Source organism: Crocuta crocuta, unplaced genomic scaffold (assembly GCF_008692635.1).
Source record: "Crocuta crocuta isolate KB4526 unplaced genomic scaffold, BGI_CrCroc_1.0 scaffold348, whole genome shotgun sequence".
Classification (NCBI taxonomy): Eukaryota; Metazoa; Chordata; class Mammalia; order Carnivora; family Hyaenidae; genus Crocuta; species Crocuta crocuta.
In genome coordinates, this window is record NW_027529573.1 from 6065064 (window position 1) to 6083551 (window position 18488).

General features: G+C 52.0%; 1 protein-coding gene across 1 annotated transcript in view; it reads right to left on the reverse strand.

Moving 5' to 3' along the window:
* Positions 1-18488, reverse strand: part of MYO18B (myosin XVIIIB) — a 240724-nt gene that overhangs the window by 214014 nt on the left and 8222 nt on the right. Inside the window, 7 exon segments of the mRNA XM_077761677.1 lie at positions 7679-7742; positions 8089-8189; positions 9010-9152; positions 11211-11409; positions 15517-15693; positions 17340-17452; positions 18343-18409. Of these exon segments, the coding sequence (XP_077617803.1) occupies positions 7679-7742; positions 8089-8189; positions 9010-9152; positions 11211-11409; positions 15517-15693; positions 17340-17452; positions 18343-18409 (864 nt within the window).

Consider the following 18488-nt stretch of genomic DNA (forward strand, 5'->3'; position numbering starts at 1 on the left):
GTGCCCCACCCCCACCCCGAGCTCCTCCTCCAGCTGACGGCCCTGCCCCCACCCCTCATCCTGTTCACCCCCACTGTCTGAGGTCTCTCCATCTTCACCTTCACATCGGTGCTCCCTGGAGCAGTGATGCTGGCCTCACTGCACCTGTCTGACTTTCCTCTCACCTCCTCCGGGCAGCCTTCCTTGATACGCCTCTACCCCTCCCAGCCTGGCCTCAGCCCACACACAAACACCTCTATTCAAGCACTATCATTCTGGCTTCGAACGATCTGCTAATATGGCCGTGGCAGCCCCCACCTGCCTCCAAAACTACGAGTCCTCTGTGACCGAGTCCCGGCTAAGTTATGTCTCTGTGCCTGTGCCTGGGATGTAATGAGATCAGTAAATATCCATTGACGAGTGAATGTCAGTGCGCTGCCAGTTAGTGTCCCCGAATAATAGCCACTGAGGCCGACGTTGAGTGCGTCCACCTACTGAGCCTGGACCACGGTGCTACTAATCCCATACTCAAGGACCCCAGAGGCCAGGAGAGCCTCAAACTCTCTAATTCCCCTCTCTGGGGCACTCTGTGCCTCCCAGTGAATGACCCAGGCTCCCAGGACACAGACAATGGAGCCGAAGAAAGATACTCAATCCCCAAAGCCCCAGGAAATGCCTTTAAAGACACGGCGGGATAAATGAAAGTGTAATTCATGGAATTGTGCTGCCACAGCCGCAAAATTTAGAAAATGTTAGCCGAGCGGTAGTGAGGGGGGCCCGCTCGTTCATTTATTCACTCAACAAACATTTGGGGAGCACTTGCCCTGTGCCTGGCTCAGTGGAAGGTCTTGTGAAGTATATAAGCAGTGAGCAAGACATAGAGGACACACACCTTCTCAGACCTTAGGGTGGCAGGCAGGTAGATGATAAGCAAACAAACAGCGTGAAACACGATGAGAAATTGTTATCGAGACCACGCGCACGCTTTAAAAGGAGGGCTCTCCCTGGACAGAGGGCTGAGACGCCAGGGACATTCACTCTGGCATGGAAGCCCAAGATGGGTGCACAAACATATTCATCACCTCGTTATTAAGAGCTACACAAAGGGTTTAGAGCCTTTTCAGGAAATGGGCAANTAATCTCTATACCCAACATAGGGCTTGAACTCATTACCCCAAGATCAAGAGTTGCATGCACTGAGCCAGCCAGGTGCCCCTAAAAATAATCTTATATTAAAAATATAAACCAGGGGGGCACCTGGGTGGCTCAGTCAGTTAAGTATCTGACTTCAGCTCAGGTCATGATCTTATGGTTCATGAGTTCAAGCCCCAAGTTGGGCTCTCTGCTATCGGCATAGAGCCCACTTGGGATGATCTCTCCCTCTCTCCCTGCCCCTCTCCCACTTTTGCTTACTCTCTCTCCCACTCAAAAATAAACAAACATTTTAAAAAAATTTAAATATATGGGGCACCTGGGTGGCTCAGTCGGCTAAGCATCCGACTTTGGCTCGGGTCATGATCTTGTGTTCACATTCAAGCCCCACGTCAGGCTCTGGGATGACAGCTCAGAACCTGGAACCTGTTTCAGAGTCTGTGAATCCCTCTCTCTCTGCACCCCTCTCCTGCTCACTCTCTGTCTTTCAAAAAATAAATAAATGTTTAAAAAATTAAAAAAATTTTAAAAATATACACATATATACATACGTGTGTATATACACATACCAGGGAATAGAGATAAGGCTGGTGAGACAAAAAACATGGTGCATACTACCAAGAAGCATGGATTGGGGGCCTCGCGGGCCATTGAGGCCTTGCCCCGCCCCACCAGTCCAGTGCTGCCGTACAAGGTGATAGTGAAAAATGATAATAAATCATAATCATCTTAGTAAAAGTTGAGCATCTGAGTACTTGGGAGGCTTTATCTCATGTAACCAGGGAGCAAGGGGGGCTATTAGCATTCCACTTTTACCAGCAAGGAAACTGAGGCCCAGGGAAATGAAGTCACCTTCCTTAAGGCCACCCATCTGCTGCTGGGATTCGAACCTGGATTTGTCAGACTCCAGGACTCATTTCTTTCTTTTTTTTTTTTAATTTTTTGAACGTTTATTTATTTTTGAGACAGAGACAGACAGAGCATGAGCTAGGAAGGGGCAGAGAGAGGGAGACACAGAATCCAAAGCAGGTTCCAGGCTCTGAGCTGTCAGCACAGAGCCTGATGCAGAACTCAAACCTACGAATTGTGAGATCGTGACCTGAGCTAAAGTCAGATGTTTAAGCTGAGCCACCCTGGCGCCCCTCCAGGACTCATTTCTTAGCCATTGTTGTCAATGAATTCTCAGGGGACAATGAAAGCGATGGTTACAGATAAAGTGGAAGCAGCACTGATCAGTCAGCGGCACCAGCAAGGAAGAGGAGGAGGAGGAAGGCTCCGCCGGGGATGCACTGGGCTGTAGAACTACCAGATAAAATGCAGGACATATAGTTCAAGGTGAATCTCTGATGAACAATGGGTAACGTTTTAGGTAAGTATATTCCTTGCAATGTCTGGTGGAGCAGGAATGCTGGCCCCACTACCCCTGTCCATCTTCACTCTCTGGCTCACCTCCTCCAGGCAGCCTTCCGTGATATGACCCCAACCCTCCAGGCCCACCCATGCAGTATTTGGGGCATAATTATACTACACAAATTATTCCATGTTTATCTGAAATTCAGATTTAACTGGACAACCTGTATTTTCTTTTTAGTTTTGCTGAGTTATAATGACAGATAAAAATGACATCTTTTTAGGTTACACTGTAATGATGTGATATAAGCATGTTCTGAAATGATTGCCACAATAAAGTTAATTAACACATCCATCACTCCACACACTCCATCATTTTGTGTGTGTGGTGAGAACACTTAAGGTCCACTCTAAGAAATCTGACATCTACAACAAACGCTACCGTTAACTACAGTCACGATGCGGTACATTAGATCTGTTATGAGATAAAGAAGTTCTAGGCACCCTGTATTTCTCTTAGCTCCACCTGGCAACTTTGGGAGCTTGTACTTAGCAAGTCCCATTCTCGGGGGGGTACTTCCTGACCACCAAACTCCCTTACTGAGACAGTCCTGGGACCACTTGACCCCAGAAAACTTGCCCAGGCTGGAATGGAGGACCAGTGACTTTTCAGACTTTATTTTTGTTCTTAGCACACTGAGAACACCTTCCCTGGGTACCCGCCAGATAGCGGAGAGAGAACAAAGGATGCCCCTACCAGTTCCTGCAAACCAACTGGACTAAAAAAAAACACACCCCCCCCGAAACACACACACAAAAAGACAACTACTTCAAAAGCCTCCCTGACATGGATTCCCCACTGTGACCCACTCCCGTGTGCAGACTGTGAACATAAAATCAGGCTGGGGGGCGAGCTCACAGGGGCCAGGCTGGGGCCCTTCTCCTGCAAAACGACAATCTCTTTGCAGAGTCCAGTGGATCCACGTGGCCAAAATGTATTTAAAAGCAACAGGAAAACCCAGGGCTGGACGAGCTGGGTGCTGTCGTGGTCAAAGTCAGGGGAGATGAGAGGAAACCGTACGGCGGATGACTGCCAGCAAAACGGGGTGTCAGAGGCAGAGTGGAGTGGCCCCCAAATTCCAGGATGGAATAGCTGTGGGGTGCCTGAGTGGTTCAACAAGGTAAGAGTCTGACTCTTGATTTCGGCTCAGGTCACGATCTCATGGTTCGTGAGTTCAAGCCCCGCATCGGGCTCTTCACTGTCAGCGCAGAGCCTGCCTGGGATTCTCTCTCTCTGCCCCTTCCCCCATCTCTCTCTCTCTCTCAAAATAAATAAATACATTTTTTAAAATATGGAAGAGCTTTATCATCTTACTCTTACTGCAGAAATAAACTGTATATCAGTGGTTCTTAGACAGGTGGGGAGGTCCCTGGGCCAGCAGCATCAACATCCCCTGGGAGGCTGTGCGGAATACAGACTCCCAGGCCCTGCCCCAGCCCTGCTGAATCAGCACCTCTGTGGGGAGCCCCTAGCAGTGTGTGTGTGTGTGTGTGTGTGTGTGTGTGTGTGTGTGTAACAGCTTGATTAAGGTATAATTGACAAGAAATAAACTATTCCTCTTTAAAAGGTATAGAGGCTCCTTGGAGAGCACCTGGGTAGCTCAGTCAGTTGAACATCCAACTTCGGATCAGGTCAGGATCTCACCGTTCATGGGTTCGAGCCCCACGTTGGGCTCTGTGCTGACAGCTCAGAGCCTGGAGCCTGTTTTGGACTCTGTGTCTCCCTCTCTCCTCTCCCCCGACTCACTCTCTTTCTGTCTCTTTCTCAAAACTAAACATTAAAAATTTTTTTAATAAAAATAAAGAAATAAATAAAAGGTATAACTTGATAAGCTTTGATGCCTACACGTATGAAACTCTCCCCACAATGAAGACAATAAACATATCACCACGTGAAAGTTTCCTTTTATAAATCCTGTCCCCTCCTCCTGCCCACACCCAGGGCCCGGGCAGCCACTGTCCTGTATGCTGCCACTGTGAGTTAGTTTGCAAGTCTTAGAGTCTCACATACATGGGCTCATACAGTTACTCTTTCATCTGAGATCTTTCACTCAGCGTAATTATTTTGCGAGCCGTCATGTTCTTGGATATACCAGTCACTCGTTCACTTTCACTGCTGACTAATACACTACCTTTATGGGTACCTCACACCCCTTCACCTGTTATTAGACATGTGGGTAGTTGCTAGGTTTCGGCTGTTACAAAGAAAACTGCTATGACCTGTCGCATAGAAACCTTTGTCTGGACACGCACCTGTATTTTCCCGCATAAATACTCGGGAGTAGTCTAGTGTATCATAGAGAAGGTATGTGTGTGTAACTTTTTTAAGAAAATGGTTTCCCAAAAATACAAATCAAAACCACAATGAGATACCACCTCACACCCATCAGAATGGCTAACATTAACATCTCAGGCAACAACAGATGTTGGTGAGGATGCGGACAAAGAGGATCTCTTTTTCATGGCTGGTGGGAATGCAAACTGGTGCAGCCACTCTGGAAAACAGTATGGAGGTTCCTCAAAAAATTAAAAATAGAAAGACCCTATGACCCAGCAACTACACCACTAGGTATTTATCCAGGGGTTACAGGTGTGCTGTTTCGAAGGGGCGTATGCACCCCAATATTTTTAGCAGCAATATCGACAAGAGCCAAAGTATGGAAAGAGCCCAAATGTCCGTCAATGAATGAATGGATAAAGAAGATGTGGTGTATATATACAATGGAGTATTGCCCGGCAATCAAAAAGAATGAAATCTTGCCATTTGCAACTATGTGGATGAACTAGAGGGTATTATGCTGAGTGAAATTAGTCAGAGAAAGACAAATATCATATGACTTCACTCAAATGAGGACTTTAAGATACAAAATAGATGAACATAAGGGAAGGGAAGCAAAAATAATATACAAACAGGGAGGGAGACAAAAACATAAGAGACTCCTAAATATGGAGAAAAAACAGAGGGTTGCTGGAGGGGTTGTGGGAGGGGGGCTGGGCTACATGGGTGAGGGGCATTAAGGAATCTACTCCTGAAATCATCGTTGCACCATATGCTAACTAGCTTGGATGTAAATTTAAAAACAATAAATTAAAAGAAAAGAAACTGTTTTCCCAAACGGGTGTACCATCTTCCACCCCCACCAGCAGGGTGTGAGAATCCCAGCTGCCCCCAGTTCCCACCAGCACTTGGTGTGATCAGTCTTTTAAAAGGCAGACAATTCAGTGATCGTGTAGGGGTACGGCACCACGGTTTGACTGTGAATTTCTCTCATGATTAATGATGTGGAGCATATGTTCATGTGCGTTATCGACCATGCACGTGTCTTCTTTGGCAAAGCATATGTTGAAATCTTTTGCCCGCCTTCTTTGTCAGGTTGTATTTACGAGTTTAGAGAGTCGTCTCTATGGTCTGGATTCAAAACTTCATCAGATATGTGATTTGAAAATATTTTTTCCCAGCCTGTGGCTTATATTTTCATATTAACAGTGTCTTTCAAAGAGTGGAAGTTCTTGGGGGTGCCTGAGGGGCTCAGTTGGTTCAGCATCCGACTCTTTTTTTTCTTTTTTTTCTGAGAGAGAGAGACAGTGTGAGCAGGGGAGGGTCAGAGAGAGAGGGAGACACAGACTCTGAAACAGGCTCCATGTTCTGAGCTAGCTGTCAGTACAAAGCTCAACGCAGGGCTTGAACCCACGAACCGTGAGATCATGACCTGAGCCAAAGTCGAATGCTTAACCGACTGAGCCACCCAGGCACCCCCTGCGTCTGACTCGATTTCAGCTCCAGTCATGATCTCACGGTTTGTGGGTTCGAGCCCCGCATCTGGCTCTGTGCTGACAGTAAGGAGCCTGCTTGGGATTCTCTCCCCTGCTCACAAATTCTCTCTTTCCCAAAATAAATAAATAAACTTTTTTTTTAAAAAGCAGAAGTTCTTAATTTTGACGAAATACCGTTTATCTATTTGTCCTTTTATAACGTGCACATTTGGTGTCCCATCTAAAAAACTTTCACCCAAAACAAAGTTAGGGAAATTTTCCCCTTGTTTTCTTGTAGAAATTTCGTGGTTTTAAGTTTTACATGTGGGCCTATATACCAGTCTCTGTTAATTTCTGTATGGTATGAGTTTGTGGGTTGAAATTCATTCTTGACCCGAGGATACCCCATTACTCCAGCACCATTTCTTTCCCAGATCATATCTTTGTTGAAAGGCTTTGGCATGGAAATTATCTACCCTCCTTGACACGGTGAGCTCCTATTCATTCCTCAAAACCCAGTCAAATGTGGCCCTAGCTAAGAAGCCTTCTCTATCTGACGCCAAGTAGCTCTTTCAACTAGGCTTAGTGCCCACAGCCTCTTGGGCAGCCCCTGCCATGGTTATACCCCACATGACTGCATCAACACCCACGTCCAGCTCTCCTGATGGAGTACAATTTCCTGGAAGGAGACCATAACCCCAGCACTTAGCGCAGGCCTGGCACGGAAGCTGGGGTGTGTTAGTGAGGTGGGGAGTGACTCGATAAACAATAGTTAAGGTATAAACAGAAGAATAAAAGGCTAAACACACAAGGACACACCTTGCTTTTCCTACGTGAGTACCACCTCTCAAAGTCTGCTCCCAGACCGGGTCTCCTGGGAAGCCGTCTCTGACCGCACCCAACCACACAAATCACCAGTAATCTTTCCTCAGAGAACCTGATCGAGTGACTTAGGCCCCGCCCTGTGCAGGTACTTGACGCACATTGTTATATTGGATCTTTGCCACACGGCTTGATGAGGCCGACACCACTGTTAGCATTATTGTACCGAAGAAGACACAGACGTTCCGAGAGGCTCGGCTCCATGCCTGAGATCACGTATCTAATAAATGCCAGGGCCGGGGTCTGAGGTGAGAGCCCACACCCCTACCTCTCTGTGTCCCACCTCTTACTTCCTTTCACGTGTACGAGTCTCAGTTACCTTACAAGCCCAGGCCCACCCACTATGAGCAGCCCTTGCCAGCCCCACCCACAAAGGAGAAGAGTTGCCCAGGGAACCCTCCATCACCCTCGCATCCTGTGTCCCCTGGTCAAGGGGACACAGACGTGCACACACGCACGCACACACACACACACAGGCCTGCTAGAAGGACCCACTCCTTACCCTAGGCCACACGCCCATGCTGAAGGAGTTGCTGTTGGCCAGCTGCTGGAGGTCCAGCTCTGTCCTGGAAGCAGAGAAGGGACGCGAAGTAAGGGAAGGGCTGCCCTCACCAGTGACCTGGCCGAGTGTGTGGTCATCATGGCACAGGGCTCCACACCACGGCCCAGACGGCCCCCGTGCCTGCCCCAGGCCCATTTCTGGAATATTCCCCACCCACTGCCCTTCTGTGGCTCTTTCCTAAGCGTTTCTCTGGCACAGAACACCACAAATCGAACCGAGGGAGTGGGTTCTCACCCTTTAGTGGGTGCTAATCAGCTGTGTGAACTTGCTCGGGGGTAATCTATAAAAGAGCCAGTTTATATGAGTCCTTGCCATCTGCTGAGTTCTGAGACACTGGCTCCATCACTCACCTGAGATCCAGGTCTAACCCAGCTAGCATCTGGGAGAAAACCTCAAAGTTGCCTTCCCCTTCCGGCTGCCGGGCCACGTGACTCTTCTCCAAAAGCATTGTCTGCAAACGGGGGTGGGCGGGACGTGGTCAGCCTGGTGGCCAGCTACCCAGAGGCCCCTGTCAGGGCACCCCATCCCCACCCCAAGGCACTCGTTGGATCAACGGCTCAGGTCCACACTCTGCCAGACACCTCCGTATCGGAACTGCTCAGTCCTCTCTCCCATTGATTCCGAGCCTGTCCAGGGACTCAACTCCTGCAATGGATCCATTCCGATTAAAGGCAGTAACAATTAAACAGAGCCACTCTCCAACATATTGCTATTTAACAGAAGCTTACCAACCTGACCCAAGTGGTGATTGATGGTAGAATTGCTGGGCAGGGACAGAAGAGGGATATATTTGGCACCGATGAGTTTTGCTTGAGTCTGGACATTATCCCAGCTCAGCGTGCAAACAACCCTTCTAATAGCCTAATCCTATTTTCTGCTCAGACAGCCTGTTTGAGGTGCAGGGAAGTGGCACGGGTGATTTTAGAGATAGTGGAACAAACAGCCCATGTGTTGGTTACGCGCGGATGGACGCGGAAGGCCAGGGAGCGTCTGTTTAATTTCAGCTTACGCTTTTAAGACCAAGCTAACGAGCGGCTGAGTTATATATTTACTCATGAATATCTCATCCTTGTGACATTCCGAGGCGCAGGCGGGCCGGCGAGGCCCCGGGGCACTGAGTGCACCGGGGAGGAGGTGACCCCCCCCCCCACCAGGAGAGCCACCACCACTTAGACATGTCCTGGGGTCCCAGGTGAATGTGCGGCCTCTGCTGAGGGTGCCTGGGGATGCTGCAGCAGCAAGAGCGCCCTCTCTCCCATCGGAGCACTCACCTGGAGCTGAGCGGCCGTGACTCGCCCTGTGGCATTGAAATCCAGCGACATCACCATGGCAAACCGGCTGGCATTGCAGCTATGGCCGGTGCACACAGAGCCAAAAGCCCGGAGGACAGTGAAGGTCGCTCGGATCTTCTCCACTGTTGGGGGGGGAGGGGCATGGGGCAGCAGTCACCTGTGGTCCCGGAGCTGCCCCCACGTCTCAGATGACCACCTTCCCCACGGGCACCTGCACCCATCCAAGCCCACGTGGCCCCGAAGCTCCTCGCCACCCCCCAACTCAGCACCAGACCACACACATTTTGCTGCTGCCCTGGCTGTGCACTGCACACAGGGTGCAGGGGGAGGGAGACTAAGTCAAGGGGAGACACGCAGGGTCAGGACTGATACAGTCCAACGATAGGGGCCTCCTGGGCCTGATGAAAGAGGGCAGGGCATTAACATTCTCAGACCGGCTCTGCGGGAGCTCACAGGGTAGCAGCAGCCTTGAAAAGCCCTGCACTCTCTCCACAACTATTTATTAGGCACCTACTATGTGCCAAGCACTGGGTGCTGGATACAGCCTATCCTGACTCCCGCTCTCAAACACACGCACTCACAGCAGAGCTACGTCTGGGGAGACCCAAGACTGGTGCCTCTCCCTGCCGTATCCCCCGGCCCTCCCATGGGTCCGGTGGACAGTAGGTGATCAACAAAGCTCTAGAACAACCCCAGCGAAGCGGAAGCACACCTAGTAGTTAAGGGAATTTGAATATTGGCACTGCCTTTGCTAGTTACCTCATTTGGAGCAAATCAAGTAACCTCTCTATGCCTCAGATACCCTATCCTAAGATGGGAATAATGACAGAACCTACCTCATGTGCTAGTCAGGAGGACTAAAAGATTTTAATAATGTAAAGTGCTTAGTACCCGTTCCAAATGTGGGGCTCTATAAAGCACAGATATGCCAAAACCGCACGAAGAGATCATGGTATATCTATGGTATTAAATTTTCACAGCATGTGGGGTGGGGGGGTGTCTGAAAAGGCTCTTCAGGGCTGCAAAAATGAAAGAAACATTAAGAACACGGGCCCAGGGGTTATAGCTCTGGAGCCAGATTGTCTGGTTTGGACGCTCAGCTTCAAGGCTCAGCTTCAAGATGCGTTAGTTGTGTGGCTTGGGGCAAGCAAGTTAACCTCCCGGAGTCTTAATGTCCTCATCTATAGTATTTGAATAATAATAATATCTACCTTAGAAAGCTGTTTTAAATAATAAATGAGTTAATATGCTTGGAATAGGGCCCAGCATGTAAGTCTTCAGCAAATGTTTACGACAGTTATTATTAATATTATTGTTATTATTATTAATCGGCACTCTTTAAAGCCTAGTTCAAACATCGTTTCTTTTTTTTTTTTTTAAGTTTTTTAAGCTTTATTTCTTTATTCTGAGAAAGAGAGGGAGGGAGAGCAGGAAAGGGGGGCAGGGAGAAAGAGGGAGAGAGAGAATCCCAAGCCCGCTCCGCTCTGTAAAAGCACGGAGCCCAACGCGGGGCTCAGACTCACGAATGGCGTGATCATGACCTGAGCCGAAATCAAGAGTCGGACGCTTAAGTGACTGAGTCACCCAGACAAACATCATGTCTTCAAGGGAGCCCCCACCCTCCTCTCCTCTGAGCTGCCCGTGACTCTTTCCTAGCCAACTCTGCCAGCGCTGTGTGCAGAGCACTGGAGTTTGGCAGATGTGTGAAGTTCAGTTTCCCTTCTGGCTGTCAGCTCATGAGGATGAGCATGGGCCCTGCCCTCCTGTCTTTACTTACTGGGCCCTCTGTACAGTTCAGCAGGTCGTGCACTGCACAAGGACACCATATCGAAGGGGCACACTGTGTATATCACACAGTTACAGGTGTGTCTATTTGTTAGGATGACTTCCCAGAACATGGCAGTCAAGTGTCTGGTTCTAACAACATCAGTGGATGATGACTGTTCTGCAGAGAGCTGTGAACATCTTGAGGAAGGAGTACCTTTGTTTAATTTGCACAGACATGTCCAATGGACTGTGGTAGCCTTGCCTAGAAGGAAGCAAGCATGGAGCCTGCATGTGGGTGCTCAGTGAGTGCTGGCAGAACGGACATAAGGAGGAGCAACCAAGCATCCCCTCCCAGTCTCCCCACCCTCGCCCACAACCCACCCCCTGCCCACGTCACCCGGAGAGCACTGTACCTGAGACCCGGCCATCCACACTGCCTGCCATCGCCACCAGGTGCTCCAGGACCTGCTCGCAGCACGTGGTCTTCCCAGCACCGCTGCGGCCCAGGGCCACGATGCTCTGGTCTCTCCGCTGGCTCAGGAGCGCCCAGTAGGCCCGCTGGGCCAGGGAGCCAAGGTGAGCTGGCAGGCCATCCCGGCGGCGCCTGGACACCTGCAGGAAGATCATCCTAGGCATCGGTCTTCCCAGCCCAGCCGGTGCCCAGGGAGCACTCCAAGCAGTGCTCAAGCCCAGACCCGTTTCCCTGCCTGTCATCCTACCCCGACTTCATCAGACAAGGCTTGAATTTTACTGGGAAGAGCCCAGCCTTGGGGCCTAGTCCTGCCCCTGGCTCACTGTGGGTCCTCAGACAGCCTTTGAGCCTTCTCTGGACCTGGGTCTCCTCGTTAGCTCCTCGGAGGCTTGTGTGAGCACATTATTGGAGAGTATGTGCCTGGAGTGAGGCAGTTGGATAAAATGGCAAGATCGATTAGTAATGTCTGCCGTGGAACCCGAATGAAGCACGGGGCAGATGGTGGTACGTATGCTGTGCGCTGCTGGTCATAACAGTTTTAGGTAATACCTGAGGCCCTCCACTCCACTCACCCATTCATTCATCCCTTCATGTATTAATCATTCAATACAAAGAAAAAATATTACTGGGTGTCTGTTGTGTAGCAGGCACTGTCCCAGGCACAGGGGGCGCAGGGCTACACAAAACGGATAAAGGGAATCACTACCAACCACGAGGTGATACCATTGTATACATATTAGATGGCTAAAACAATGTTTTACATTTTTTGTAACGCTCACTACCAAGATCTAGTGAAGGTACAGAGCGACTGGGGTTCCCACCCTATGCTGGTGGGAAGGAAACAGTGACAGGGACCTTCGTCACACAACCTGGCAATCCCATCCTTAGGGATGGTCCAAGAGAAAGGGGCCTTTATGTCCACATGCACACACACCAAAACCAACGAAAAACCTTCAGTGTCACTGGTTCTCTTGAATATGTATTCAAAGCCACCAAAAACGAGACACAACCCAGAAAACCGGGTTTCCCATATCCCAGAAAACCCCTCTGGCCAGGGCACACTGGGGCCGCTGGTCACCCAACGCACGGATAAACCAGGGCTCACCTACAATGAAAGAACAAACTGCCAATCACGGCTGTAATATGGATGAAGGTCAAATGCATCGTGGGGAGCGGAATAAGCCGATTCAAAGGTTACCTGCCATACAACTCCAATTATATGACTTTTTCAGAAAAGGTCAAACTATAGGAACAAAACAACAACAACAACAACAACACAACCTAGATCTGTGGCTGCCATGGGCAGGACCTGGGAGGCAGGCGGGGGACAACCATGGGTCCAGAGGGCTTCTAAGGGCAATGGCATCGGAACAGTCCTGTAATTGACAGCAGAGGCTGGTACGCAACTATATGCGTTTGTCAGAAACTTCTAGAACCTTCCGCTATAAAAGGGGTGAATTGAACGGACTGCAAATCATACCTTCATAACTCTGCCTTAAAACAGCCCTGCCTACGGAGCAGAGCCCGCTTTCTGCTGGGAAGAGACGGATGGGAAATAAAACTGTTTCTAACGGGAGACATTTTCAAGCCATGAGCCTGAATGAGATCACCAAGGAAGGGGTGTGGGGGGATGGGGCACCCGCCTTAGAAAGGCCAGGGAGACCCGCAAAGGAGGCTGAGGAAGAGGGGCGGGTGGGACTGGGGCGTCCTGGGGCTCAGGAAAGGAGCGTTTGCAGGGGGGAGGCTTGGCCACGCCACATGCTATCTTGAGGGCCAAGTAAGGGGAAATCAGAGACGTGAACATGGGGCAAATGTGTCTGGCAGCATGGAAAGCCTGGTGACCTTGACCCAAGTCTGCTGAGCATGGCCTTGGGGTGGAAGGGAAGAGGGCAAGTGGAGACACGGTGGTCAGCAGAGGGGCACCAAGGTGGGCGGGCAGCTGGCCAGGCTGGACAAGGACGTTGGAAGCTGGGAATGATAGGTAGGTGACCGCTGGGCCCAGCAAGACCCAACCCGCCCTCTTCGGTGGCTCCTCCCGCAGCCTGCACCTCCTGCCTGGGGCTCAGGGCCGCCTTTCCTGCCCAAGACACCCAGCAGCAATAATGAGTCCCTGTCCTGACACAAAACACAGGCCCCACCCCCCTCACTGGCGGGACACAGCCTAAAGGCATGCGGCAGGTAGAGGGTCCTGGGGTCTGAGCCGGGGAACCACCCCCTGTTCCGGGAGCACTAAGGTCCAGGGGACGGGCGGTCCCATCTCCTCAGGGGGCCGGGAGGGAAAAGGGAGGATCCTTCAAACCCAGGCCCCTCTGTACACATACAGGTGCACGCGTGCACACGTGCCTTGCTTGTGTGCCCACGTGCGCTGACGGGCACACGCACCCCAGAGCGGCAGTCGCCAGCGGCCCAGAGATGTACCCATCTATACCCCGCACATCCACACCCATGCTCGCAGCCACGCAGACCTGCACCGCCAGGCACACCCCAGCTCCCAGCCGCTGGCCGGTGGGCGGACTCCCAGTGAGAGGGCTCCCCCACCCCCTGCCCGCCCCAGGTCTCACCAGGTCCCTCTACAAGATGGCACCGCGGGTCTATGCCCCCACCTAGTGGCCGTTTGAGGAACTGGCCGTGACTCAGCCAAAGCGCAGAGAAGGTGGTTGCGGGTGTGGGTGTGGGAAGCGGGATGGTTTGAGGGCTTACGGGGACTTGGGGAATCGCTGAACTCAAATGCTTCCATACAGGGAATGCTCCCACTCCTGCACATTCCAGGCTCTGCAATGGAGGCCTCAATCCAGAAAGGCCGCTGAGAAGCCGGCTTGCTGTGGGGGTCTGTGCTAAATCTCCGACCCACGGGCTTTGAAGGAGCAAGAGTCACCAGCATCCTGGGAGGCTCAGAGGCCTCGGGCTGCAGCAGCAGAAGCAGAGCCCTCACAGCAAGGGAGGGACGAGTGCAGGTGCCCATATGGACGGCCCGGCGGGGGAGGGGAGGAGGGGTCTGGGGAGGGACGGAGGGGATGGGGTGGGGCTCCCTGGAGAAGAGACGTCTCAGAGGCAGACTCGGAGCCACTGTCCCTTTTTAAATGCTCTGTAGCATCATCTGGGGGTATGAATGGATTTGTCCCATGGTACTCCAGAGGGCAAGATGCCCAATGGGCGGATGAGAACGCCGAGGCCAGAGAGGAGTCATGGTTTTTCCAAGGCACTTGGGGGGCACCGGCAGTGCCTTCCCAGTCCTCCCAACAGCACCCGGATAGGACGTTTGACCTCCATCAGGCCTCCCTGCCTCCACCTTTGCCTGCTTTCACCGATCCAGCCAGCCGCCGCGGGGAGCCCTGTCCGGCATCCGAAGACCATCTCGTCCCTCTGCTGAAGGCTCCTAAAAGCCAGCATCACGCTCAGAGCAAAAGCCAGGAACGTCATGACCACGTATAGGACCGGCGTGACCCAGGCCCACCTGTCCTGGCCTCCTCACTGTCTCTTCCTCCACACTCAGCTGCTCTACCCACTGATATCTTTATTACCGGGGGCCTGCCTTCCCCCTCGTGAACGGACCCCCACGTGGGCAGGCGTATCTGTCCCCCTCCCTGCTCTCTCCTCCAGGCCCTGCTTAGAGGAGTCGCTGGGTCTCAGCCAATGGTTCCAAGGGGATCGGGAGGGTCTCCGTCGTGGCTGCAGGCGCTGCCACAAGGTGGCGCTGAGAGATCCCCTTTGCTTTGTCTTGACAAAAACTGGCCGTTTCTACACTTGGTAGGAAAAAAAATAACGGAATAACAGAATGGAGGCTTCTGTTTCCCAAAGTATGTGGGTGTCTGGGACTCTCATGCAGAATGGGGTTCGGAGCACAGAAAGGCCGGTGGCCGGGGTTTTATCCCAGCTCTCCCACTTGCTGGACACGAGGGCTGGCCCAGCACAAGTCATCTGTAAAATGGGGCTATCAGAGGCCCCTATCTTTCCAAGTGGGTGTGAGCGTTAGACGAGGTACTATGGAAGGCGCTGGGAGCAGAGCCGGCTGCACAGCTGACATTTCTTCAATACCTTGTCATTATTATCGTCTATGCCGCCCCTGTTTTCTCCATCCATGACTCAAGGTCCCCCTCTATGGAGGGGGGAGCCACGCGGCCCTTGACGCCCCCACAAGACCCACAATACTCCCCCAATCTTTTTATCTGCCCTGAGAGGCAGAGGGGACCCCACCCCACCCGGCGGTGAGCACCCGTCCCCCGCCCTGTTCCCATGATCCCCCTCACCTTGCCTGCAGAGGGCGCCGGGGGGCCCCGGGGCTGGAGGACGATCAGGTCCGGCCCCGTGAAGGTGTGAGGCAGCTGAGCCCGGTAGCGGTTCAGAAGCGTGTTCAGAACACTTGATTCGTTGACACTGACCAGGGACGCCAGGTCCTCAGCCTGGTCCAGCTCAGGGGGGTTGGCCTGTGAAGCATCACACAAAGTGTCCCCTGGTCTCCTGGGCCTCCACACCACACACACACACACACACACACACACACACACAGCCCTGTGGCCCTCTGCTGGGCCAGCTGTTGGCCACAGGCCAGGACAGAACACAAGGGCTCTGGGGAGAGAGAAACACATCCACAGACATGAAATAAATGAAATAAGGACACCCCCGCTCATTTGCCCTTTGCGTATGCTGGGAGCCACCCGTCTCTGTCTCTCTTTTTAGTTTATTTATTTGTTTGGAGAGACAGGTGGGCAGGGGCAGAGAGAGAGGGAGAGAGAGAGTCCCAAGCAGGCCTCGCACTGTCAGCGCAGAGCCCGACGCGGGGCTCGATCTCACAAACCGTGAGATCCTGACCTGAGCCGAAACCAAGAGTCGGACGCTTAACCGACCAAGCCCCCCAGGCGCCCCTGCCACCTGTCTCTTCACGCTGGCCCTCCTTGCTGACCTCACTACCCCGGAAGGGGAGGGATTCCTGAGACAGACACAGCAAGACTCGGACAGCCTGCTGCATCTCCAACACTGCAAGGAGGATGGGGTTCTAGAGCGGCTGTGGCCGCCTCCCTGGGTCTTGTCAAGGGAGCTCTACATGCGCCCTGTGACCCCCCAATGGCCGAACAGCCTTATTTCTTGACAGCCCATTGTGCGTCGATCCCTTGGCAATATGCCCAAACTCTTCTGGCAGCGAGGAATCGAGGAATCGTTGCAGCTTCTCCGCAGGGCATCCACTCTAAAAGCCTTCCTCCTACTCTTTCCAGCCTCTAGGTGTCTTTAGGGCCTAATGCTCTGCGGTTTAGGCCCAGTCTGAGCTGTNAAGCGAGGAATCGTTGCAGCTTCTCCGCGGGACATCCACTCTAAAAGCCTTCCTCCTACTCTTTCCAGCCTCTAGGTGTCTTTAGGGCCTAATGCTCTGCGTTTAGGCCCAGCCTGAGCTGTCTCGTGGGTCAGCCTCTTTGCAAAGGGCACGGGCCCACTGCAAACTCAACACCTATAGGGAGAGAAGGCCTGAGGTGGGCAGAGTGGAGGAGGAGGAAGATGAACAAGGCCCCCATGGAGCTCCTGGGAGACACATCTTAAGATGTGAGAGGTGGGAAAGGATCAGGACAGGACCCTTTTGCCCTATCATTATACTGTAATGTACGCTCAAAAAGATTTCTGGTGTCCTACAAAAATGATGCAAACCACAATTGGGTTCGTCAATCAAAAGAAAGGTTAATCCCCCAAATAACAGCCTGTTGAAACCTAAGCTATAGTTAATGGCAAGCTGCATATTTGGCTCTGAATTCCCTGGCAGCCAGGGTGAAAAGGGAAACACGCCCTGCAGCACGATTTGCAATGTGCATAAAATGGAAAGCGGTCACGTTCTTGGGTCGGGCAGAACTCCCAGTTCTGACAAATGTGTCTGTGAAGGTGCCTTTGCACAGACAACCCTGGGATGGGGGTGGCGGCCTCCTGAAGTGATGCCTCCGGGTGGGCAGTGAGTTCCAAGATCATCTTCCCTACAACTCCCTCCAGGGCACCGAGCCTAAGCGGTCTGTGCAGTCAAGTGCCAGGAAATGCCTTGCAGGGGTGGGGAGAGAAGGTGCGGAGTGGGCAGGGAGGGAGACAGAGCGCTCACCCTATGCACACGCTCCTCGTCCACCTCAGTGACTGTTTTGTCAGCATCAATGCAAAGCCGCACCCTTCCTGCCGGCAGGTCGGCGGTTCCCTCATCCGGCTTCAGCACGGTGGCTGGAGACCCATCGCAGGGCAGGAGAGAGAGAGAGAGAGAGAGAGAGAGAGAGAGAGGCTCTAAGCCGAGAAGCTGGACCACGGAGCTTAAAGAGGGATCCTAGTTGGGGTCAGAAAGGGACGGTCCTGTCTCCCCTTGGGATCTACTCCCATGGAGGGTTCTGAATGGTGACTCCACACCCCTTGAAGACAGAAGCTGGGGTGGACTCACCTTTTATCAACTGGCACAGTGCATGGGGTGGACACCCTGATGGCTGGGCACACTGCCCGGGTAACCGCCTCCCCTTCTAGTGCCCGCGACAGACATCACTAATCAATCACGCTTCCCCCCTGTCTTCTGACGGAGACTCACAACCACTTCTCAGTAGGGTGTGGCCCCAACTAATTGACAAAAGTGGGCTCGGGAGATGAAATCTATTTGCACATTTTCACTACATTTCCTTGAGGAATGCTGTAGGAACCAAATAATGCTTAGTGCATTAATGAATTTTTAAATAATTAATTACCAAGGCATAAATGCTTTTGGAAAACAGCACCCAGTAGACCAGCTGTCAGAGATGAAATGACACTCAACTGTTCTCACACTCCACAGACTCCCATCCTAGACTTGGCTGCTCCAACATTATTTTTTTTTTAATGTTTATTTATTTTTGAGAGAGAGAGAGAGAGNCAGCACAGAGGCTGACGCGGGGCTCAAACCCACGGACTGTGAGATCACGACCTGAGCCGAAGTCGGACGCTTAACCGACTGAGCCACCAGACTTCCCATAGACTCCGCATGCTCCTCACCCTTCCCCCCGACTGTGATCTGGCAAATATGGGTAGCAACTGAGGGCGCGCGGGAAGAAAATACTTAGACCCCCCCCAGATGTGCTAACACCCCTAATTACCAAGAGTAAATCCATCCTTCTGAACCAGCCACACTTTCTCTGCCTCGTACCATCTGTCCTCAGGAGCCTGAGAGCAAAGATCACATGACATGAATCTGATGATCCAAAAGAGGACACTGCCCTCCCTCCACCCCCACCCCCTCACC